Genomic DNA, 27,225 nt, shown 5'->3' on the forward strand with positions numbered 1-27,225 from the left:
AATTTTGCCCTCTTACCACTTCTTTGGAACATGGCCCAGTCTAATACTTCCAATCTTCTGGGAACGTTCCCTTAAAATACAGCGATATATCGTGATGCAACTTTATTCGCATTAAGTTTACTCAGTTCCTCATATACCTCCTGCTCACTAACCACAATGTATTTCTTTCCCCTTCTCCATCAAATTCTGGATGATGTTATATTTACATGAATGAAATACTTCATGAATTGCTTATTTAATGTCTCAACTATATCCACTGCAGTGGTTATAATTCTACTATTTGCACCAACTATTATTCTTTGATAACCATTCTTTCCTCTACTGGAAATTTCTAAGTTTTGAGACCTGATTGCTGTTAATTGTTTAAAATTTTTTTAAATTAATTAATTATACATCTACACCTACTTCTCTGAATTCAGTGTTTTCTCCTACTGTACAGCTGTGACCAAGATGCACAATATTATATGGATGCTGTATGACTCATTCTTGTATTCAAAATGTAAAAGTTGTTACCAGTTCTTCTGCCTTTTTCCTGAATGAAGCTTGTGACTGGTTGAGTGAAACATATAGGAGTAATAAATTCTATTTAGTTTTTTCTTACATGCGTAAAGCTGTTATTAAAAAAAAATATACTATATCATTCAATGTATCTGCATTCATCACAATGTCAGGCAATGCATTCCACTCACAACTACTCTCCGGGGCTGTCTTAAGGCATGGGCACACCAGGCGACCCATGCTGTCATATTGTTCATGAGAGATCACTTGGCAGAATATAAATTACTCGACAGTACAGTTCATTTTCAAGATTGAAACTTGCAAAGAATCAGCTTTGCAGCACAATGGGGGACAACAGCATTTGAACTGGCTTTCACTTGTGTATGGAAAATAACATCCTGAAGACCATTGACTTTAAGCCAATTATAAATCAGTTCTCTGCTAAGAAATTTCACACAAGTTTATGTTGATTAATCTTCGCTTTACAGCATGTTTTTTTATGTTTAAACATTGATTTTGTTAAAAGTACCAATAAATCTATATGCTTAATTTTACTGACTGTTTACATTTTTATTCCCTTAGGTGGGTGGGTAGGGACCTCGGTGCATTACCTTGCGCTGGGGCCTACAATACAGTTAAGACAGTACTGCCACTCTCCATGCAAAGAACTTGCTCCTTATGCCCCTGCTCACATCCTTGTTATGCAGTTTCCTGGATGTTCCCTTATTCTACCCCTTATCCCATTCTATGAAATTCTTCTACATTAACCTGATAATAACTCTTTATCATTGGGAGTTAGACCTGGCAGAGGTTGCAAACCAATCAGTTCACAAGTGAAGGAAGTTGCTACTGCCATTGTGGAGCAGGCCATGAATAACAGCGTTGGTTCCTGCAATACACCATACTGTATCAAGACACGTGGATGTGCCTTACACAACTGTCTGGAAAATTCTGCAGAAGATTTTGCATTTCTACCCATTCAAGATAACCCCGACTGAAATTTACTTTACCATTCCTAGCTCGAGTGGAGTTGGATGCTGCATGGCCATGGATGATTTTGTGGGGAGATGAGGCTTGCTTTCACCTGAACAGAGCTGTGAATACCCACAGGTGCTGGGTATGGGCTATGCAAAACCCATATGGAATCCAGCAGATTCCTTTGCATTCAACCAAAGTTACCGTTTGTAACTTTGGGTGAATGCAAAGCATCAAGCTGTAAACCCATAGATTGATGCTTTGCATTTATCTTTTTGAGGATGTTTGCCAGTCAGGTCCTGTGATCTGCTCAGTTACTTCTGAGAGGTATCACACTATGATAAATAATTTTGTTGTGCCTCTGCATAGATTCTCATTTTCATGCAGGATGGGGGGTGCCCTCCCCATCAGTCGATCTGTACAGGAGGTTCTTTGAGAACATTTCACAGAAGCCAGAATGATTTTTGGCTTTTGTGATTTCTCAAAGAAGACAGGGTTTATTGGGATCATCCTGATTACTTGCCAGTGCTGAAAGACAGTATGTATGTGTGCAACATCAGTCCCAACCAGCTGTGTTCCACTATTGAAAATACACTGTGTAACGATACAGTTTTTGGCATACTGGACAGCACATTGAATAGTACGGCCCATGAATGTATAATTGAAGTGAATAAAAATGTGTTATTTATGCTTGTTGCTTTTCTCTTTCTTACACACACACACACCCACACTACTACTACTACTACTACTATATCTACATTCAGTACATCACCACCTGGCAGTGAAATTTTAACTACTTTTTTTCCCTTACGTATCACTTCCACATGACACACGGTGTATTCCTGCAAAGTTTCACAGCATTTAGATCATTACATTCTGCTCCTCAAGGCCTAAACATGGATACTTTAATTTTGATCACTCTGTATATGGAATTATTTAGAGTATTAGCACTTACCATTGTTGACATTGGAGCAAAGCAATTCCGACACGAAAACAATTTTTTTTTCAGTGCTTGGAGGATTTTTAGTTGCATAGTGAAAAAAAAATACTGAAGAAAAGTGATAATGATATTTCATTAAATTGTTATAGATGTTTACTTCTGGACCAAACTTACGTTGACAGCAATATTGCCAGCCTAGAGGAAAGAACACATGTGACCAATGCAATATGCTTTACATTCCACAACATTTGTTTTGAGTAGCAACAGAGAACAGCTGGAGAGCATAGCACACAGAGGTAGAGAGAGGCAAATTCAGAGTTATGGAATAGCATGGATCCAGAATTCCAATAAATTGGAGGAATAAAATAGAGGTTTTATTTAAGAAGTACATGCAATCTGTTAATGTTGCCATTTGGTATATGCTGATATTTTCACCATACTTCTTACAGGAATCTGTTTCAATTGATGAAGTAAAGGAACAACTTGATAATTCTGACTGTAATTGGTGATCAGAACAGAAGAAACTAAGATATGTACTTCCATTATGTTATGCAAGAACTTATATTTTTCATTTTGAATGTAAACAGCGTTTTTGTATATTCTCTCAACTACTGGAAGGTAGGACTATTTTGTTTCTTCAGTTTACTTCTCTAGTTGAAAGTAGAATGGATGACTACTAAAAAAACTTAACTGAGAATGCAGTACAGACATTTGATATAATTTATCTGTCTAGTCCACTCAGAAAAAATGTTGCTAGTTTACTTGAAGTTACATAAGAGTCCATTTTGTTTTTTCTCTTTCTTTCTTTGTCTTTTTCTATTTCTATAACTTTGTCAAATGCTTTTTCAAAGTCAATAAATGTAATATGTGTTTCTAAATTGTATTATCTTCTTTTCTCTATTATTAATTTTAGGGCAAAAGGCTGGGTCTGCATGATCGTCCTTTTCTAAATCCATTCTGTACTTCTAAAATAGAGTTTTTAGAATATTTTATTAGTTTGTTATTTAAAATTCTTCTATATATTTTGTACCAGGAATTTAGTATACTTATACCTCTATAATTTTTAGGGTCATCTCTATTACATTTTTTAAAGATAGGGATCACAATTGCTTTTTTTCATTCTGTTGGTGGGTTACTAGTTGAATCGATTTTATTTAAAAATAATAGGAGTCTTTCTTTGAACCTTATTCCTGCATATTTATATAATTCTGAACCTAACTTATCTTCTCCAGGTGATTTTCCATTTCTTGTTTCTTTCAGGCTGATTTCTAATTCTTTAGTTATTTCCTTTTCATTTTCATTAAATGTTTGCCAGTTATTTTTTTTTTAATATTTATCTGTCCACAATCCTGTATAGAAATTTAGAAATTCTAATTTCAGTTTGGCGTTTAATTTTATGTTTTCTTTAGTATCTGTACTTAAATGTTTCAAAATCTTATATGCATTGGATCTTATTTTATATAGATCATGTTCTAAATTAGAAACAAATTTGTTCCATGGTTCTCTGTCTTTTAGTTATGGCTCTTATTCTTTTATATCCTATTTCATCTTCTAATCTTTTACCGCTTAACCATTTATGATAGTCTTCTTTTTTTTCATTTTGATTATTTCTTTGATTGTGTCATGCCATATCTTCAGTTTTTTCTTTTTATTGAATGTTTTGGTCTTTCCTAAAGTTTCCATTTGCTGCTGTATTTAGTATTGTTTTTATATTAAGCCATTCTAATTCTATTTCCATTTTTTCATTTTGTTTTACTTAATCTAAATATTGGTGTCATTTAATAATCTAGTTTTATAAACAAATGTTTTAAATTTTCTTTCTGTTGTTATCTGTAACCATTTAGGTGGTAATCTTAATTTTATTTTGATGAGGAAGTGGTCACTACTTATTTTATATCCTTATACTAAAGAGAACTTTGATGTCTTTTCATTTAAGATAATCTAATATTGATTTCCATCCTCTTGTTGCCTAAGTATATTTATGTATGTCATTATGTTTATAGAAAGAATTCATTATTTTAAGGTTATTATAAACTACAAAGTCTTTGATTATTAATTTTGGATAGATTGGAGTAATCACTAACTTCAACTATAATAGTTAATTATTACAGTTCTTTGAATTAATACTTCAGTCTAAGATCAGTAATAGCATTTCTGATATTACTGATCTCAGTAATGCATTTCAGATGCTATTACTGATTTCAGTAATACTGAAATACTGGTTAGCATTTCAGCAATTAAAATAGATGATAGAATACTTAAAGGACATCATTCATTCATCATATAAAAATAAACAACCAAATTGGTAGAACCAAGGGAAAGGAACAAGGACAAGAGGCCATCCCTGGAAGTGGCTTTTTTGCATGGAAGATGATTGGACCATGCAATCATTGCCTCATAGGTCGTTAATATGCAGATGCTGAACAAATTTAGGGAATGGTATTATTATTAACATCTGACCTCCATGGAGTCAGAGACTCATTGTGGAAGGTACACACTATTGCACACATGATCATCCAACCATGACTTTAACTGATTCAGTGTGTCATCACAACACACACAGGAAATGCATTCCGCTCACCTACTGCTCTCCATGCAAAGAACCTGCTCTTCACTCCTTTGCTCACACCCTCCTTATACAGTTTATTATTATTATTCGTGATACCTCCAAGGAGGCCGTAGACTCATTGCGGGAGGATACCTACAACTCTCTGTCTTCACTACTACGCTGAACCTCGACTACAAATCATCTACATTGATGCCATTTACTGCCCACCACAACTAGTATTATCTGTCTGTAAATTGCATGTGTTCTCAAGGGTCGATTTGTCTGTATGCGGGAAAAGCTCGCATTTCTGGGAGAAAAACCCTGCTACCTCTGTATGAGATTGGCTAACTCACCTTCAAATGAAAAAGTCCATATAAAGATTCCTCCCATCATGACAAGAAATGAACTTAGGCCTTTTCTAATTGAAGGGCTTAACGTACCATCATTCTTCTAATTGCGCTACGGAGGCGCTTAAATTAATCAGACAAATCGCTCCACCAACTAAGAATGGCCATGCACAACCACCCACTGAATCAAAAAAAGAGCTCTTGTCAGCAATGGCCTCTTGTTCTACTCCCCCTCTCCCATTCTGTGAAAAATCTTTTCCATGTCAACCTGATAACGACCCCTGACTAGCTTACATGTCTCAATCATATCCTTCCCCCGTTCCTTCTATTCACAAGGCTCTGCAACTTACATTCTCTCAATCTGTCCTTGTACTCCACATTTCATAGACCACTGACCACCTTTGTGAATCTTCTCTGGACCCTTTCCAACATATCCTCATCATCATGAAAACTCTGTGCACAATAATCCATATGAGGCCTGATCAAGGCCTTATACAACAACATCATAACCTATTTATTTCTGCATGTCAGGGTCCTCCGCATCATTGCCATTATCCGATGTGACGTCTTCGGAACTTGTGCAATGTGGCTCAATTACAGGTCCTTGTCCACCACCACTACTCCCAGATCTCTCATCTCTTCTACTTCCATAAAGATTCCCCACCAAGTGTATACTTTGCATCCCATCATTGCTTACCACATCTCAACACCTTACACTTTACAACATTAAACTGATAGTCCCACTTTCCTACCCATTCATTATTATTATTATTATTATTATTATTATTCGTGACACCTCCAAGGAGTCCGAAGACTCATCGCGGGAGGACACCTACTGTACAACTCCCCGTCTCCACCACTACACCAAACCTCTACTACCAATCATCCACATCAATGCCATCTACCACCCACCACCACAACTAGTATTTTTTGTCTGTAAATTGCATGTTCTGAAGGGCCGATTTGTCTGTATGTGATGAAAAACCAGAGTTTCCGGGAAGGGGGGGGGAATCCTGCTACCTCCATTTGAGATTGGCTAACTCACCGATTAAAAAAGTCTATATAAAGATTCCTCTCGTCACGACGAGAATCAAACTTAGGCCTTTTCAAATTGAAGGGCGCAACGTACTGTCGTTCTTCCAACTGCGCTATGGAGGTGCTTAATTCATGCAATCTATTCAAATCCTCCTGTAAGGCCATAACATCTGCTTGACTCTGCATTGCTCTCTCCAATTTTGCATCATCTGCAAATAGCTGCAGATCATTAGTCAAATTCATTCCAATATCATTAACATACAAATTGAACAACAATGGTCCCAAAATTGACCCCTGCAGTACACCAGTTGTGACCTTCCTCTTTCTCCCCATATACAACTTTCTGATACCTATCTAACATTATTAATTTTAAAGTAAAAGTTGAAGCTAGCAAGTTCTCCACAGATGGTGATCTTGCTAGCTTTAACTTTTACTTTAAAATTAATAATTGAAAAAAAGAAGAGAATTTCAAAGAAAAATACACATAGCCTTTGTTGATTATGAAAAACTTTGATAAAATTAACAGAATTAAAAAAAAGCCAATTTAAGTATATCAAAATTATTATTATTATTAACATCTGACCTCCATGGAGTCAGAGACTCATTGTGGGAGGCACACACACCATTGCACACAATGCTCATCCAACTGTGCCTTAAACTGATTCAATGTATCTACATTCACAACACATTCAGGCAATGCATTCCACTGACCAATCACTCTCCATGCAAAGAATATGCTCCTCACTCCTCTGCTTGCACCCTCCTTATACATAATAACCTATATAAATAACCTAATCTCTTCACAAAATGCATACAAGAAATAGCAATCAAATTAGAACCGATATCCAAATGGAAAGGCATGTCAAGAAGGGTATAGAAGGGATGTACCCTGTCAGTTTTACTTTGTTATATATATATATATATATAACAGTTCAGAAAATGTAGAATCCATTTGGTATAAAAATTCACCCACAAACAATGATATACATTATTTATGAATGACCAAACTGTATTAACTACATCAGAAGACGATTTACAATGATCAATAAAATCTCGAAATAATATCTCAGAAGTAAAATAATGAGAGGTAATAAAATATCAGAACAAGTAAATACTTTCAGATACCTGAAAAAGATTAAGAGGAGGAGGATGGCTAAGTGATGTGTGAGAGAAAGTTATCCAATTCATGGATCCTTTTCATAACATGTTCTTTCAAATGTCAATATTTTATTTAGTTTTTGACTAGTACTCATATATCATGTTTCCAGTAATCAAGGCTTACTGCTTTACTTTTCCAGTCTTATCCATTGCCTGTAGGTTTACTTTTTCTTTCATTGTCTGAGATCTGATCTTTTTATAATCTAAATCATGCATCATGTTACTTCTTAGGTGTATGAACTTCTAACCTCTTCCTGCTCATTTCCTTTGACCTTTATTTGCTGCTTTATCTTCCTCTCTCTCTCGCAGTATTATTCAGAGAGAAAGAATGAAGAAGAACATTGAATAGTTTTCGTTTTTTCTTTCATGTTCATTTTTCATCAATCTATGTAACACTTTCCTTCACGCTGTTCTTTGTCCGTCTTCATCTTCAGTAATGGCTGTCATCTGTAAATCTTACATTATCGATTCTTGTATCTTAAACTGAAATTACCTTATATTCTACTTTATAAAATCCATTGTTCTTTCCAAAAGCATAATAAAGATATTGCAATATTGGATCTCCTTGTCTGTTGTAATCCTGAATTGTTTTCCTGTATTTTGCAATTTTTCTCAGCTGCTCTACATTGTTATTGAAATTCTGCAACAGGTATATCAGGTTCCAGTCCACTCCATTTTGTTGGAGTTGAGAGGAACAAAATAGGTGGTACAGAATACAAAATGCCATCTTTTTAGATTAAAAAAAAACAAGTGGAAGCTTGATAATATTATAAATGTCACTCTAACCTAACATCGAATTTCATCTTATATGACCATACAAAAATGTAAAAATTGGTGTTTTTGAGTTGAATGCTCTTCTATAATCATAAATTTTTCTGGTTGGATAATTGAAAAAAAATTAATGACAATGACTGGATGTTGAGTATTCATAAGCAGGAAACAGATCCTAATCATTTTTTATAATTTAAATATATAAATCAAATGTAGCCTCTGCTTTAATTTTTCAGTAATGCTCTAAATAAATATTGAATAAAGAAATAAAAATATATGAGCTGAAAAAGAAATTTTGCTAGCTTTGTTCTATAACTTTCATATAGTTATGAAAATAATGTAGATTTAATATAGATCAGCTTTTTGAACACACAAAAAAAAAGCAAGATAAATAAAGCATCTGAATATAATCACTTTTTTCCTTTTCGGTTGTACTCTAGTATATCTAACCTAACTCACTGCCAGTGATGGCTACATCATTATTCAGGAAATCAAATTTATATACTTCTGATTATATTAGCCTTTTTTTTTTTTTTTCAGCATATTATAATGATAATATGCTGCAATATTGCATTTGGAAGAATCACATGCAAAATGTAAAACCAGTTTCATTCTTGTCAAGTATACAAGGAACTTTTTCTAGGCATTTTCACCAGAGAGAGAAAGAATAGGTTAGTTGGAGGTGGCAAGTTTCCATCCCTTCTTGGAAATTCTTTTTTCATTAAAACAAACACCTGGATAACTTAACAGACATGCTAATGTTTTGTGGCCCTCTTTGTCACAGTAGTAATCCTAAACAACCCCTCTCAACCCTTTTAATAATTATATATTAATGTTAGGATGGTGGTTTAAAAACTGTTTTTAGTTGTAGAAAGTATTTTACCTTTGGGTATAATAAATGTTAAAGATACCAAGCTATTTTAAACCTGGTTTTATTTTACTCCATTTCCCAAGTAAGCAAACAGACAAGTAAGTCAAGTTTGCGCCTGCAAGTATTGCAATTCTAGGTGACCTCACACGTAATGCAAGTCAAGGCAACTCGTGGTAAAGGTGGATAAGCTCTGATCACTATTCTTAATATTTACCCTTAATGCAAAGCACATCTCCTGGAGGAGATGTATGATGCTATGTGCTAAAGGCAAGGGACCACTATCCAGACCGGTTTCGACCTTCATTCAGGTCTCATCAGCAGGAGCCAGGCTAGAAATACCAAGATTTTAGTAATACAGAGCTTATAAGTATTTTACCAGAACAAGTTACCATAAGGTGTTTTAACTTTATTAAATAAATAAAAAAAAAAATCTCAGGATGAGAGATAGATGTAGAATGTATTTTACCTTGGGTATAATAAATGTTAAAGATACCAAGCTATTTTAAACCTGGTTTTACTCCATTTCCCAAGTAAGCAAACAGACAAGTCAAGTTTGTGCCTGCAAGTATTGCAAGTCTAGGTGACCCCACATGTAGTGCAACTCATGGTAAAGGTAGATAACCTTTACCACGAAGGTCGAAACCTTGCCTTTAATACATAGCATCATACATCTCCTCCAGGAGATGTGCTTTGCATTAAGGGTAAATACTAAGAATAGTGATCCGAGCTTATCCACCTTTACCAAGGGTTGCTGCACTACGTGTGGGGTCACCTAGATTTGCAATACTTGCAGGTGCAAACTTGACTTACTTGTCTGTTTGCTTACTTGGGAAATGGAGTAAAACCAGGTTTAAAATAGCTTGGTATCTTTAACAACTGTTTTTAGTGTTGTCATGTGTATGCATGTGTGTTATCTGGGGCATCTCTAAATTCTATAGTTTTTCTATGTCAAAGTATGGGGAGGGGGGTTTGGGAAGTTCTGATAAATACCTAGAACAAAAATTAATTAATTTTATGTCTTCTTATATATCCTAAAAGAAAAAGAACAAGTTATTACAATTTGAAGTTGCTTTGATATCATTTCGTTCTAGGTCTTTATCGGAATTTTCCAGACCCCCCCCCCCCATTGTATTTGTATGCTACATAATATTTTTCCTTTCCTAAAAGGTATATAAGGCATATAGAGAAATTGAAGAGCTACATAATAAGTTAAAACACAGATACTCAACTCTTAATTTTCCTACTTTGCCAAAAGGAAATGTTATAACTGATGATATAGCTGAGAGACAGATGGCTTTGGATGTCTTGATGAAATTTGTTTCCCAGAACAAAGAACTGTGTATGTCATCTTATTTTAACCACTTCTTAGGTGAGTATAATTTTGCTGTTTTAAGAGATTAACTGATGTTGAATTTAGAAAAACATGCTTTCTAAAATGTTTTGATAAACTTGTAGAAATATCAGCCTAATCATCTTAGCATCCTCTGATACATAATCTATACTTGTTATTCAGACCTTGAATAAGAAAGTAATAATAGTGTTGCATCAAGCGATGAATCATCTCATAATGTTAAATTATGAATTTTTTAAAACATAATACAGAACAGGAGCTACATCTCTCCAATCCCCCCCCAACACACACACACACTATGATTCATAGTGTGTGTGTGTTGGGATGAATACTACTACCAGATAACAAGACCAAACCTAATGGTATTGCATCAGAAGTCCTGAGCAGCTGTTGCATAATCTCACAGCCATCTGCTATGTTAGATTGTGCCTAGTGGGTGCCTGGTGTGTGTGTGTAGTAACACTGCAAATACTAAGTCCAGCACAAAAATTGGTCACCTATATATGCAGCCTGAACTCAAACATAGATATCTAGGCTCAATTCCTAACTGAACCTTGACTTACTGCTACAACAGCTGCCCATCTTAACTATCCAAATCACACTCTGTGATATCTTACTGTACAGGCAGTACTCTGCTATGTTCATGTTCTGATTCCAAATTCTTAAAATCACGCTATTCTTCTTGACTTTTTATGACTTTTTGCTGACTATATTGAAAAAGGTGCTTAAGCATTTGCTCTAAACCATTATTTATCACGTTCCCCATCATTTACCTCTAAAATAGTGTTTCCAAATATTTTTTTTTAATGTGACCCACAAATAAGGAACATATTTTACACTGTGACTCAGCACACACACAAAAATGAAACAAAAGTCTGATGAAGCAATACATGCCTTTACCTACATATGTCATGGTTATAGCTTTTCGGCTGTTTAGGGGGCAGCTATATACTCCACCATCTAGGGGAAATGACTATTCTTTCCCGTTGCCTTTGTTTGCCGTACTATATCCCATAACTGTAGCCTGTGTGTTCGCGGGGGCCAGTTTGCCTGCTTGTGGGATGAAACACCCCCAGATAAACTGGGAGGATCCCATTAAGGATCTTTCTCAGCCATAGGGCATGGATGAGAAAGATCCTTAAGCTCCTCACATTGTCGACGAGAATCGAACCTAGGACACTCCTTTCCCAGGCATATGGTTGCAAAGTGCATAGCTACTAGGCTAACCGTGTGGACTACCTACATATAAAAAAGTAAAAACAAAAAAAGTAAAAAAAGTATCTTCATAGCCTTGTTATGAAGATGCTTCATGCACAAACTTTGTTTTCTTCCACTTAGATAAAGGATTAAACAAGAATATAATTTCTCGTCATGTTTAATTTACATTTTATCCAAGTGAAATACTTTCTACAACTAGCTTTGATCTGAAATAATTTAATAATAAGGTGGTTCCATATTCAAGTAGTGAATATGGGAAATACGACTTCTGCATGTATTCAACCTTGGTATATCTTTCAGGTATAGTTTCTACTGATTCTGGGAGTGGCAGGTTTTTGCTTATCACTGAGTAGAGCCATTGCCTTACAGACTTCTCACAACTTAGTAAGTTTTAGAGAACACTTAGTGTTTGGGGAGAGGTACCACCTGCACTTTAACAGTATGTCAATAAAAGTCAAAATTTGTCTGTGCAGTTGCCCTTCCCATAATGCATAGCATTTAACATGTACAAAAGGGGATGTGCTTCGTATTATGGATGCTAAGGCAATTAATGTGAGGTCATTAGCCTCTATGTACAGATAGCCTATCATGAAAATACTTCACACACACTGTGTGTGCCTACACTTGGTAAAGAATTAAACAAGAATATAATTTCTTGACATTTTTAATTTATATAAAAACAAAAACATAAAGTTAATATCAAATATGATTATTTTATTACTATTTAAAAATCCTAAAAAAAAAAAAAACAACCACAAAAAATAATTGTTCTAACAGATAGATGGAATTTTTTGTATGACTTGTCTTCATGAGTAAAGACAAATGCTGTGTGAGCGGTTTCTAGTGAAGACAAATGTTACAATCTTCACTCCCCCCCCCCTCCACCTATTTGCATTATCAAGTGTAAACATTTTTGTAAGCATGATGCCTTTCTGTGTTTTATGGTTTGAGTTTTTTGAAGTACTCAAATCTAATTGTTTCGTAGCTAAGAAATCTGTAGGACACACTGATATTTTCTGTTCTATTCCATTTTAAAAAATGCTGGCCACAACCATCCATTCATCTATTCATTGGTCATCATCAGATGCCATATGGTCACTCAGTTGCTCAGATGTGCCACATCAATCCTTGCCAGGTGATCCTATTATATGCTTTTTTGGAGGCTTCAACTCTGAAGATCAGTCACTCCAGACACCATCCATCCGTCTCATTGACAGTCTACCCCTTCCTCTCTTTCCAGGAACTTTATCTTCTATTACTGTTTTGAGAAGTCCTTCCATTTTTTCAAGGTGTCCAAAGTATTTCAACTTTCTTTCAATATCCTTAAGGAGCCTTAAAGTTCTACCAATCCTTTCTAGAACCCGTCCATTTGTCTGCCTTTCAGTATATGATATCCTCAACATCCTTCTGTAACACCACATTTCAAAAGCACCTATCCTTTTCCTATCAGATTTCTTTAGGTTCCAAATCTTGCATCCATATGTTGCTGTTGGTAAAATAGCTACATCCCAAATCCTCAACTTTGTTCCTGTGGAGATCCATCCTTCCAGATTTTAAACAAGTCTCTGACTGTTGGTTTAACCATTCCTAATCTTCTGACTTCTGAACAGCACATTAATGGATCCCAAGTATTTGAACTTGCTGACTTCCTTAATTCTTTCTCCATTAAGGTACACATTTTTTTTTTCAGGAGCTTTCCTGTCTGTATTTCCTTTGAGAACCATAATCTTTTTCTTGCTAGGATTGAGCTGAAGTCATGTGCTAATAATCTCATTAACTTTGTTAAAAATTTGTCTAAGTATTCCTCGTCATTATAAAGGAATACTGTATCATCAGTATACTGCAGATTACTGATCAAGCTATCACATATCCTCATTCCTGTCTTATGGTCATCTAGTCCTACGAGCATGATGTTGTCAGCATCGCTACTAAACAGGTGAGGAGAAAGTAGGTATCCTTGCTTAACTCCCTTTCCAATCTGAAGTCAATCAGTTAATCCAACACCTGTTCTTACTGTGGCTTTTTGCTCATTGTTATTTTCCTTGTTTTCCACAGTTTCACATGCTGAACACAGTCAAAAGCTTTAGATTAGTCTATGAAACACATTGGGAGATTAAATTCTCTATGCTTTTTTATGATGTCTAAGGCAAAGGATCTGATTTCTGGTACCCTTACATTTCCTAAATCCTGCTTGTTCCTCAAGCATCTCTGCTTTAACTTATGCCTCAATCCTATTTAGAATGATCCTTAATAAAATCTTGCTTATGTGAAAGATTAAACTAATAGTACTATAGTTCTTGCAATCCTTCATATCTCCCTTCTGGACACAGTGTGTTATCTGTCAAATGCAAGTTTATCATATAAATAAATTTGTTGAACTCTGCAAATATATTATATAAATTGAAGCAAATGAAAATGGATATGAAACTCGTAACATGGAAAAGAGACTAATTCAGAAACAAAATCAGTGAGAAGGAAATAAGATTACCTGTATTTGGACTGCTGGTTTAATTTGTATATTAACAGTATTGGGAATCATTTGGGAAGTTTAATTAATATTGCAAGTTCTAACATATTCCATCACACTTGAGCAAACTGATTAGCTCAAGTGTGAAAGATAAAGATTGATTTATCTTTCATTTTCAGATTGGTGTCCATATATAGTACCATTGGTGTTCATTGGTACTATATTTGGATATACACACACACACGAATAGTTTGTGCAATTTCATTAGCTTAAGTTTGTATTTTATTTTTTCTCCCTCAGGTGTTAGTCCTCACATTTCTCGTCCTTCATCTTTAGTAGCCAGTGATCAGTGCCTTAATAAACCAGACATATCAGAACTAGAAAAAGAAGAAAGTTGTGATCAAATTCCTGCCACGGCAGATATACAGCAAAGATTTCCCTCCCACTATACATCTCTGATTGAGAACAAAGCCTCACCTAATCAAGCCGAAGTAAATCCACAATGGGATGATGATGAAAAGAAAGTTGATGCCCTTTTTCCAAAGATGAAAATAAATAATAAATTAAAAAAGAATTCTGAAAATTATAATTTATGCAGCGAAGATGAAAATCTGTTTAGCAAGGTTACAATTAGCAATAATGAAGATCACTGCAAAGAAAATTTGCCACATACAAAAAATTCCAGACTGACAGATGAAATTAATATCAAATCTGAACAAGAAATGGATATTTTTGAGGAAATGAAAAATTCTAAACAGCAATCAGACAGCTTATTAGAAAGGTATGGTTTCATATTTAATATAATCTTTTTTTTTTTTTTTTTCAGAAAGAATAGTAAATTAGTAAACATTACTAATTTACTATTCTTTTCAGAATGGCTTATTCTTCTAAATTATGGCTCCTCTTACACTAACCTTATTTTATTATAGAAAAAGCAAACTACTAAACTGTAATACTTCTGGATCTAGGATATCTGAGAGTTCAGATAATAGATGTTTTACTAGAACATTGCCTTCACAACACACAACTTTTCTGCCAGGCATATATATATAAACTTTATTTCCAGAAAAAAAAAAAATTATATATATATTGTACATCCTTTATATTATTGTAGATTGTAGCAGAGTATTTAAATTTCCTCTCCTCTTCCCAGTGCTGCTATTTCTTACTGAACTGTGCAATAACATACATATAAGTAAATTTCTGTTGTTACATTTTGTTTGTTATTACATGATTATTATGCAAATCTCACTACAAAAGGTTGCAGGGATGTTACATTTTGTATTGCTAAGGATTAGATAACTGGGAATTTCCTCATTGGATGATTTTTTTTTTTAAAAAGATATAAACATCGATGCCACACTGGGATTTGAAGGTGTACTTAATTTAATTACTAAACAGAAAATCAAAATTTTGCTAGCTCAGTCTACTGTTACTTGAGGCTCTTTGAGACATGATTATTGTACTAATTATAGTGAACTGCTGTAATTCTCTTTTAAAGTCATTCGTATATTGTATATGATGATGATATCTGCACAACCTACTTATTGCTATTCTCCCCCCCCCCTTAGCAAATAGCTCTCCGACCAATGTCGTAGATCTCAATCTCATTGTGGATATCAATGTTTATGAGAGTTTTTAGGCTGTTGATAAATTTCATCATTCAATTTATCGAAGGATTGTTAGAGAGCTATTTGCTTAGCCAACAAAACAAGCAATGAGTAGAATATGCAGGTATCATTATTAAATACAATGTAATGTTTAATTTTGAACAAATTTTGGTTCCTTATCTTAACTTTCCTTCAGCTGGCTCCAAAAGAGAATTGCAGCAGTTTACTATGATTAGTACAATAATCATGTCTCAAAGAGCCAAAAGTAATAGTAGATTGAGCACCATGTGTAGCTAGCCATTTCTTTTATCTCACTCAGTTGTCACTTTATTATAGAAAGTAAGTAATTACTAAGGTAGGCCCTGCCCTTCACAAAATTATGCTGTCCCCAATAGAGTGTCATATTCTGATCCACACATTCCTGAATTATGTCCTTAACCAACTATTCAACATCTTAACTACCACCACTTAGGTACTGATCAGTCTAATTTTCTGCCATTGTCATGAAATGTAATGGATTGGATTTAAACTGTCTTGCTTAATTTTTACTCCCTTGGACTTTGTCAGTGCCTGATATCCCATGTACTGCCTAATATACCCCTGAAAAGGATTGCTCAATTGAATATTTCTTCTGCTTCTGTCACCCTCCTGCCATTTGCATTCATTAATGTCATCCTTCCATAATCTTTCTTCCCTTTACTTTCCCCCATAACAAAAAAGTACTTTGGGATTTCCTCCTGACCTTAGTTAATTTCTTCTCATTCTTATTATGCTTTCCTTGCTATGCTAGTCACTGCTGTCTTGCTTTTGTTTTATACTGTTCATGAACTTTTTGATCACTTTTCTCTTTTAATTCTCTCCACAAAATGTTCTTTATTTTGCAGTTCTTACTTAATGATCTTACTTATATCCAATTTATCCTCATGACCCTGGCTATATAGCGTGATATTGCTTTCTTAAAACACTCCCTGACCATTTCGCACATGCAGTTCTCTAAATCTTGCCACAGTTCACTGGCTTTTGAGTGATAATGATAAGATGATAAGGAGCACTGTAAGCATTAAGGTCTAGCCATCTCTATCCTGAAGTAATAGCCGTTTCTTTTATCTCACTCACTCAATTTTTGTAATACTTAAGACTAGGGCACATGAAACACACACAGTAATCTGAGAATAATCGAATGTAATACACTATAAGTCCATTATAACAAAGGGTTACAATTTTCTGAAAAAAGAAAAGTTATAATGCATACTTAGTATAGGCAATTAGAAAATGTAAAACTGAATAGTCATTCAAAAATGAGCAAACATTTATTCAGCTTGATTAGCTGTGGTATAATTAAGAGGCAATGCTTAAGTAACAAAGTGCGTTATTTGATTGATAACCTGAAATCCATGTTGCAATTTATACAATATATTCTCAGTTATTAGGCTGCTGCGTTATCTCCTTTGCCGTTATCTAATCTGATCATTTCCATTATGTATCAACATTTTCCCTGTAGACAAATAATAGTGTGTTTACCCTGGATGCAGCAAAGTCAGGGATGCAACTATTTATATTAAATGCATCGAAAAAAGGAAAATTATCATCATTGCACAGCAACCTACATTATCCACAATATCTATCATACTTCTTGAATTTACTGATTGATAGTGCACTTACATGCATATAGCCAGGGTTATGAGGATGAATTGGATATGAGTGAGATCATTAATGCATTCTGGCAGCCCATTCCACTCATTAATCACTCTCCAAGTGAAAAATCTAGTCCTCACACAATGACAGTCTTACTCAATTTCAGGGGAGGACTCCTTGTTCTACCTCAAGCCAAGTGCTAAAATACTTCCTGTGCATATGTCCTATAATAACCTTTAAAAAACTGAAAATTTTCTATCATATCCTCTCTTTTTCACCATTCAACCAATTTGCATTCCACAAACTACTCATCATCTTGGTCATTCACTTCATCCTTTTTGTCACCATCATGTCATCCCACAAAAACCCCAGGTGACTTGAGGCACAGTAATTCAGGTGCAGCTGTATCGAGATCTTATAAAGAGGAATTATAGCTTCCTTATCTCTGCTTGTTAGTATGTTCTTCAATAACCAAGTAATTCTCTGATCTACCTTGTTCACCTTTTACAGTATATCCCTCTGAACTTCCTATCCACCAATACTTCCCAAATCCCTAGCTTCATTTGTTTCCTGGAGTATAGTTCTTTTGGTTGGTAGATAGCTTGTAACACTTTTCTGAATTAAAATGATACCCATTATCTTTTTGTCATACTGTCAGCCTTTTTAAATCATCCTGCAAGCTTTGTACATTGCCTTGATTAACTATTATGCTACCCCTTTCAGATCGTTTATGCACAAATTAAACAGTGGTCCAAACAGAGCCTTGAAGCATGTACCAGTCACATTGCTTTTCGTGGATTCTACTTCTCTTTATACTATTCTTTAGTATCTGTTCATCAGCCATTCTCATATCCAAATCATCAACAACATACCCATCCTCATTTTCTGTAGTGCATAACATTTTCATGTACTTTCAGATGCTTTGGTAGAATCCATCAGTATCATGGTTCAGTCATTCGTTTTATCCCAGTCATACTACTATCATACTGTCATTAAAAATATTATAAATTATTAAGGCTTTATCTAACTTTCACAAAGTTAGATATTCTTATCCACCCATTCCTGTTTGTATTTACTACTGCTTCTGAGATACTGATTGCTCTATAATTTGTTACTTTGAAGCCTTCCTTTATGCAACAGAACTTGGTACTTGCTCAGAGCTGAGACTAAAGGAAACAACCTAGTCAGAGGCAGTGCCACTTCCTTTGCACCTCCTAATCCTATTTCTGTTATATGCATTGAGATACTGCAATATCTTCCTGGATTAATTACCTTAATACCTTCCAATTCATTAACCTCTTTTTTCACATTTCCTGTTGCATCTGTCATAGCAATATCCTTGCTTGGATGATCACTGACCTTTTGTAAAGTGGTCATTTAATAACTCACTATTTTATCTGTTACCTCACTCTATCAAGACCTATTAAAGTAACATAGATTGATGGTTCAACAGACTGTTTTGTGTTGTTCAGTATTAGAAGTGCAAAATCAGGTAAACTATGGAAGTACTGGGGGGGGGGGGTTGCAGTCAAGTGTGAGTAAACCTTGGGATAAATGAGTGTAAGGAAATGATTATACAGTTTCACAGGGTTCAGATTTTGAATAGATTGATAATAACATCACACATAGGTCCAAGGAGATGTTGAAATGTATGTACACAAATGTCAGAAGTATCGTAGATAAAAGAGAGGAGTTTATTGGCATTGGTCAGTTCAACTTGGACAAAAATTATTGGCTTTAGTTAGACCTCACTGTCCTGCTCACACCCTCCTTATTCAGCTTCCAGGGATGGCCCCTAGTTCTACTCTTGCCTACCTCTACTCAATGAAAAGTCTCTTCCACATTAATCTGGTAACAACTCCTCATCAACTTATGTCTCAGTCATATCCTCTCTTCTTCTTCTTCTATTTACAAGGCTCTGTAAGTCAGTCATCATTCCCTCAATCTGTCCTTGTATCTGACATTCCATAGACCTAACTGACATTGATTAGTAAATGTTACATGGATCCCCTCCAGTACATTCTCATCCCCCTCGAAAACCTGACTACCAAATCTGACACAGTAGTCTATATGTGGTCTGATCAAAGCCTTATACAAGGGAACCATAATCACTTTGCTTCTACATGTCAATGTTCCTCATTATTGCCATAATCCATTGTGATGTTCGTACAATTTTAGCAATGTGACCCTTAAATTTCAAGTCTGTGTCCACCATCACCCCTAGATCTCTCATTTCTTCCACCTCCTTCGAAATTACTCTATTAATTGTATACTCTACGTCTCAACCTTGCCTACCAAATTTCAAGATTGCACTTTGCAACATTAAATTGATCACTCCACTTATTTGCCCACTCACATAGTCTGTTGAGATCCTCCTACAAGACCACAACATCTGCTTTATTTCTCAGAGTTCTTTCCACTTTTGCATCATTTGCAAACAGCTGCACATATCCAGTTTATCCAGTTAGTGGAGTGCCACAGAGATCTGTTTTGGGACCATTACTGTTTAATTTGTATATTGATGACATTGGGACACAAGTTAAACAGTAATGGTCCGAAAACAGATCTCTGTGCACTTCACTAGTGACTTTCCTATTCTATGACACCACTCCTCCATACACAACCTGCTGATACCTATCTTACTAGTCTGTTATCTAATTCCATCTATTTCAATCTAGCTACTGGCTTGTCATTTGGCAGTTGTCAAAGGCTTTTCAAAAATCTAAGACACCACTACCTGTGCATCTCCTTTATCGAGCGAATTTTTCACCGTGTTGTAATACATAAGTAGATTGCTAAAACATGACCCCCCCCCCAACAAACCCCATGCTTAATATCATAATGGTCACCATGATACTGCTGGACTCTGCAAAGAAAAGGCATTTGACAGAATACTGCATGGAAAACTATTACATAAGTTGGAGCAAATGGGAATGGATATGGTAGCATGAATAAGGGAGTGACTGACAGACAGATGCAAGAGTAATATATGTGTGTGTGTGTGTGTCAATATCACCAGAATTGAAGATTGGTACTATCAACATACAAAGCTTGAATGGCAAAGAAATGGAGCTAGCTGAGGAATTAGATTAGTACCAGATCGATATAATAGGAGTAACCAAAACTGGTGAGCTCTTTCTGAGCAATAAATGCAAAATGTGTGTCAATATCACCAGAATTGAAGATTGGTACTATCAACATACAAAGCTTGAATGGCAAAGAAATGGAGCTAGCTGAGGAATTAGATTAGTACCAGATCGATATAATAGGAGTGACCAAAACTGGTGAGCTCTTTCTGAGCAATAAATGCAAAATGTGATATTCAGGCAATGACAATCAAGGAAAAGAAGGAGTAGCCATAGTATTCAACACTAAATACAAGGCTAATTTTCTTGAATAGCAGGCAATTTCAAGTAGAATAATGTGGGCAAATATCAGAATGGGGAACTAGACAATGGCTTATTTGTGCCTATGGTCCCACAGAAGGTTCTCCTAAGGTAGAAGTGGAGGAATTTTTTGAGGCTTTAGAAAAAGCAACTGACACAATGAAAAATGAAAAGCTGGTCCTCGTTGGGGATTTAAATAGCAGAATAGGAAATGATTGTCAGACATACAAAAATATTTTGGGAAAATTTGGAGAAAAGAGCAAAGCTAATAATAATGGCAAATACTTGTTGGATTTCTGCTCAGGACATGAACTGGTTATTAACTAACACCATGTTCCAACATAAAAATGTGGACAAATTCACATGGAGAGAAGAGGCAAGGCAAGGAATAAGAAAAGTCTCATTGACTATGTTATTGTCGATAGTGATGTTTTCTCTCTGGTGCAGGACACTAGAGTGTACAGAGGAATTGGAAGTGATCACCATTTAGTCTTAAGCAGGATAAAATTGAATTTCATATTGAAAAGGAGAACATGTAAGAAAGTTTTAAAATGAATAAAAGTTGAGCAGCTCTCAGATGTAAACTGTAGACCAAAATATATACAAACATTATTTAAAAAAAAATGAAAGAGTTTGAGAACAGGAATCAAACCTTGGAGAGGCATGTGGTGAGGTTGTCTGCAAGGATAGAAAAATCAGAACTCCCTGGTGGACACAGGAAGTTAAAGAGGCAGTGAAGGAAAAGAAGAAAGCATATCAAAAGTCCCTGGCAAATAAGTCTGCTTGTGCTCTCAGAGAATACAGAGACAAATGTAAGAAAGCTAAATACTGTGTAAAACTAGCTAAACAAAAGTCATGGGAAGATTTTGGTAAGAATGTAGAAAATAAATATCAAGAAGGTGGCAAGATATTCTGGAGGTTGTTGAAGAAGCTCAGAAATGCAGGAAAGAGTGCTATAAAAGAAATTAAAGGTGATATGAAAACTGGAGAAAAAGATATCCTTGACGTATAGAGTAATTAAATTACTAAATGAAACTAGCAGTGATGACAGCACAGTGATAAAAAAAACACTGACCAGGCATGCAATCAAGAATGCATATCCATGCTTGAAGTAGAAAAAGCCATCAAAAGTCTGAAATGTGGAAAGGCAGCTGGAGTAGATGATATTAGACCAGAAATGCTCAAGTATGGAGGTATAAAAGTTTTACAGTGACTACACTGCATAGTTCAGAGGGCCTGGACAGAGGGACGAATTCCAAATGATTGGAGTAGAGCTCTCATAGTACCCATATATAAAAAGGGAAATAAAACTGATTGTGAGAATTACAGAGGTATTTCTCTATTGAGTGTTCCTTGTAAGATTTATGCCAGTATACTTGAGAAACGGTTGAGAAGGATTGTGGAAGAGAAGCTTGGTGAGGAACAAGCTGGATTCAGGGCAAATAGAGTCTGCCAGGATCAGATATTCACTTTACGACAAATAGTTGAAAAGTCATGGGAATATAACAAAGATCTGTATTTAAGTTTTGTAGATCTGGAAAAAGCATATCACAAGGTGCCAATAGAGAAGCTATTCAAAATGCTGCAGTTGTATGGTGTCAGTGAATCATTATATCAAGCAATACTTAGTCTTTATTTGAGTTGTAAGTCAGCAGTTAGAATTGAAGGAAGTACAGGAAGATGGTTTAATGATAAATCTGGTTTCAGACAAGGATGTACATTATCACCTCTATTATTCATTATCTATATGGATTATTATGAAGGAAAGTGGTATTAAACCTGATATCAAAATTGGAGATGCTAATGTCAGCTCCTTGCTTTATGTGGACGATGTTATACTTCTAAATAAATCTGCTACAAGTCTGCAAGATTCCTTGACTAAATTGAATAACTGTTGCAATAGATATGGTATGAAGGTCAGTAATAACAAGACAAAAATAATGAAAATAGGCAGAAGCATTGAAAATATCAGCTGCATTGCGAATGGAGAACCTATAGAACAAGTAAAACATTTCAGCTACTTAGGCATGATTTTTAGTGCAGATGGTAAATTAAATATGGAAATAGACAACAGAATCAACAAAGCTGGTATGATAGGAAGTCAACTGAATAAATTTATATGGAATAAGAGAGAAATTAGTCAAAACACTAAATTAGCTGTATATACAAGACAGTGTTCAAACCAGTTTTTAACTTATGGATCTGAGAGCTGGGTCAGAAGTAAAACACTTGACCAAAGACTAGAGACCGCAGATATGAGAGTCCTGAGAAAGATTAGGGGTGTGAACAGATGGTATCAATGGCAATATCATATTAAAAACTAGATTATTAGGAAAGAACTTGACATTGTGAGCATCCAGGAATGCATTAGCAGAGCTAATCTCAGGTGGTATGGTCACTTAAAAAGAATGGGCGAAGAAAGATTAGCCAAACAAGTGTTCTCTGCCAGGTTGGCAGGAAAAAGACCAAGATATAGGTGGATTGATATGATAAAAAGTGCCTTAGAAGATAGAAATATAAGATCTGACAATGTTGTAGCTTTGACAGGTAACAGATTGATTTGGCAGAAAATTGTAGGTAGGCAGTTAGTAATGATGTAAATTTTTCATGTAGTACTATCATATCCTGTACACCCCTTGAGGGTAAATGTCAGGAATTTGATGATGATGTGTGTGGTAGAGTGGAATAGTAAGTGAAGTGTAATAGCATTCATCTTCTTAAGTAGCTTCTCCAATTTGGAGGTTAGCAATCATTCTATACCAATAATATCTACTTTAATACAAATTATAAAACTATTCTTTAAAATATAGATGGCCCTAACAGTTGCACATTCATATATATATATATATATATATAAAAAAAAAAACTATTACAAATTAGCCTCCATCCATCTGTTTATTGGACATCAACCGATATTGTATGGTCATCCAGATACTTGGTGATGTACCACACCAGTCCTTGCAATGTGGTCCTGTTGTATGCTTTTCTGGAGGATTCAACTCTCTGCAAATTGTTCACTCCAGACATGCCATCCATCCATCTCATTGATGGTCTACCTTTTCCAGGAACTTTACCTTCTATTACTGTTCTGAGAAGTTCTCCTTCCATCCTTTAAGTATGGCCAAAGTATTCAACTTTCTTCTGTCAGTATCCTTAAGAAGCCTTAAAATTCTACTGATCCTTTCTAGCACTCATCCATTTTCCTGCCTTTCAGTATATGATGTCCTCAACATCCTTCTGTAACACCACATCTCAAAAGCACCTATCCTTTTCTTATCAGACTTCTTTAGATTCCAAGTCACACATCCATAAGTTGGTGTTGGAAAAGCAGCTACATTCAATATCCTCAACTTTGTTCCTGTGGAGATAGATTCATCCTTTCAGATTTTAGACAAGTCTTTGACTATTGTTTTAGCCATTCCTAATCTTTTTCTGGTCTTCTGAACAGCAATTCTTCACATTAATAATGGGTCCCAGATACTTGAACTTGCTGACTTCCTTAATTCTTTCTCCATTAAGGTACACTTATTTCTAAAGGGCTTCCCTGTCTGTATTTTGTTTGAGAACCATAATCTTTGTCTTGTTAGGATTTGAGCTGAAGTCCTCCATTCTTACTGATCTTGTTAACTTTGTGAAGAATTTGTCCTAGTTCTTCCTTATCATTACAGAGGAGTACTGTATCATCAGCATACCTCAGATCAGTGATCACTAAAATCTTGAGCTCATCCAATGCTATATGTATGATGTCCTCAGCATAGATATATAAAGCTGAGGAGAAAGTAGACATCTTTGCCTAACTCGCTTTCCAACCTGAAGCCAATCAGTTAATCCAACACCTGTTCTTGCCGTGGCCCTACTCCCTGTACAAATTAGCTATCAGCCTGATAGTGGGTTGAGGAAAATCCATTCTTTTCATTACTTCCCACAGTTTCACATGCTGAATACTGTCAAAAGCTTTAGAATAGTCTGTGAAACATATTACCATAGGAAGTCTAAATACTTTACACTTTTCTATGATCTGTTTAAGGCATAGGTTCCCAAACTTTTTCCACTGCCCACTTTACAAGACATAAATTTTCTAACCCCCCCCCCCCATTATACACACATATATACATGCTCTATTTTCTCATTGACATAGAAAATTGACATCTATTTCTATCTGACATGGTAAATTTTCAAATGATTAAATAATTGAAATAGAAAATTGATAAAAAAAAAAAAAAATTGACCGTGTAAGACGGACATAAGATGAATTAAAATGCAATATTTAAATTTTAAATGATTATCTAATTGCAAAATCACGAAAATAATTAATTTTTAAATATATATATTATGAATTTCTTCTATAAAGAGCCACTGACCCCTAGACCACCTGAACACCCCCAAATGCTTCTGATCCCACTATAGCCCCCCCCCCAGAAGGCTTCAGCGCCCACTTTGGGAACCTATGGTTTAAGGCAAAGGATCTATTTCTGGTATTCTTACCTTTCCTAAAACCTGCTTGTTCCTCGGGCATCTCTGCCTCAACTTATGCCTCAATCTTATTTAAAATGATCTTTAATAAAATCTTGCTTGCATGAGATATTAAACTAATTGTTCTATAGTTGCAATCTTGCATATCTTCCTTCTTATGTGGTGGTATGAAAACTAACTTCTTCCAGTCTCAAGGCCGTGATCCTGTCTCCCATATCCTTGATATTCTTCTATTCCTCCATCCCCTGTAGCCTTAATTAACTCTGCTGGGATTCCATCTGCACCTGGGGCCTTATTGCTGTTAAGCTGTTTAACTGCTCTTTCAACCTCATGCCAAAGTGGAGGAGGTTTCAAATCTAAATTTTCCTGGTGAGAAGGGGCTCCACATTTCTTTATCCTCTTTGTTGTACAGTCTTCACAGTGTTCTTTCCATCTCTTTTTGATTTCCAGTTCTTCTGTTAGTACTGCTCTATTCCTGTCTTTGAAGACATTCAGTTTGGGCTTAATCTTGTGCTTTAGGTCGCAAACTAAACAAAACATCCTTTTATTATTGTACCTCCTCATCTGGCACTCTATCTCTTCACATTTATTAGTATGAAATTTTTCCTTGTCCTGCCTGATGGATCCTCTGACCTCTGCATGTAATCTTTTATTTTTTCAGTCCCTGTGGTTCTTTGTTTTTCCAGCCTTCTCCTCCTTTCAATTAGATCCCATGTTGAATCTGATATTCACAGGTCTCTTGGTCTTCTTATTAGACTGAGATACGTCTTGTCTCCATCCTGTATTACAATCCTGACTCCTTTCCAAAGCATTTCTGGCAAAGTCTCCAAAAAATCATCCAACTGAGTTGATGTTTCTGCTGTGAACCTACTAGGAATTATTCTAACATCCATCTAGTGGGATATTCCTGACTCAAAAGGTTTTGGAATCTTAGTCTTACTTTGGCTGTTACTAGCTTATGGTCTGTACCACATTCTGCTCCAGGACAAGTTTGCACATCAGAGATGCTTGTCTTCCACCATTGGAGAGCCAGGATGTAATCAATCTGGTGCCTTGACTTATCAGTGTTAGATGTCCAAAGTGTAGCTATGTCGTTGATATTTCTGGAAGCAGGTATTGGTAATAACTAATCTCTTAGCATGGGCAAATTCTGACAGTCTTTCACCATGGGTGTTGCATTCACCCAGACCAAACATGCCACACTCAGGCCTAACTTTCATACTCTTGCCCATTTTTGCATTAAAGTCCCCTAAGATGTAAAGTACATCTCTCCTTGGTAGGCAGTCCAAAACAATGTGTACGTTTTCATAGAATTTGTCCCTCTCTTCATCAGGCCTATCTGTGTGGAGTAGGGTGCATAAATTACTATGATTGACACATTGGTAGGATGAGCTCAAAGTATTCCGTCATTAGCAGGATTATAATCAAGAAGGGTTCTTGCTTGAACTGTTTTTAGTATCACACCCCCATGATGTTTTGAGTCACTTACTGAATAAACAACTAGCATGGCATCCTATCTTTCAAACTGACTTTCTCCATTCCATCTGGTTTATGTAATTCCCAGGATGTCAATTTTATACCATTCGCTTTACAGACATTATCAGGAGTACCCATCTGTAGACCCCGAACATTCCATGTGTCTATGTAAAATTCCCCTCTAAAATTAATCCTATACTCTCTGTATTCCTCATTCACAATATTACTGACTTCATTTGCGGACTGTATTGTACTTCTCAAACAGGACCCTCTGCTTAAGCCCTAAACATGACTCTCATTATTCTACATGATAACTGATGCAGCATGAGATGTATTATAAGGTGCATTTTAGTATTTTTGAGTGAAGTCACTGCAAGAAAAGAAAAAGGGGGTAGGATTGCAGAGGTTCTTTCTACATATCTGGGAAGTTTTCTTCCCCAATTCATCCCATGTTGGCCAGGTGGGT

The 27,225-nt window shown here is 35.5% G+C and overlaps 1 protein-coding gene across 1 annotated transcript in view; it reads left to right on the plus strand.

The window, feature by feature from the left end:
• The window catches only part of LOC150097519 (uncharacterized), a 105,807-nt gene that overhangs the window by 19,533 nt on the left and 59,049 nt on the right, over nt 1-27,225 (plus strand). The window contains exons 3-4 of the mRNA XM_090407200.1: nt 10,311-10,512; nt 14,480-14,960. Coding sequence (XP_090263326.1) covers nt 10,311-10,512; nt 14,480-14,960 — 683 coding nt within the window. The remainder of the gene's footprint in view (nt 1-10,310; nt 10,513-14,479; nt 14,961-27,225) is intronic.

Source organism: Typopeltis vanoorti, chromosome 17 (assembly GCF_054136105.1).
Source record: "Typopeltis vanoorti isolate ZY-2024b chromosome 17, IOZ_Tvanoo_1.0, whole genome shotgun sequence".
Classification (NCBI taxonomy): Eukaryota; Metazoa; Arthropoda; class Arachnida; order Uropygi; family Thelyphonidae; genus Typopeltis; species Typopeltis vanoorti.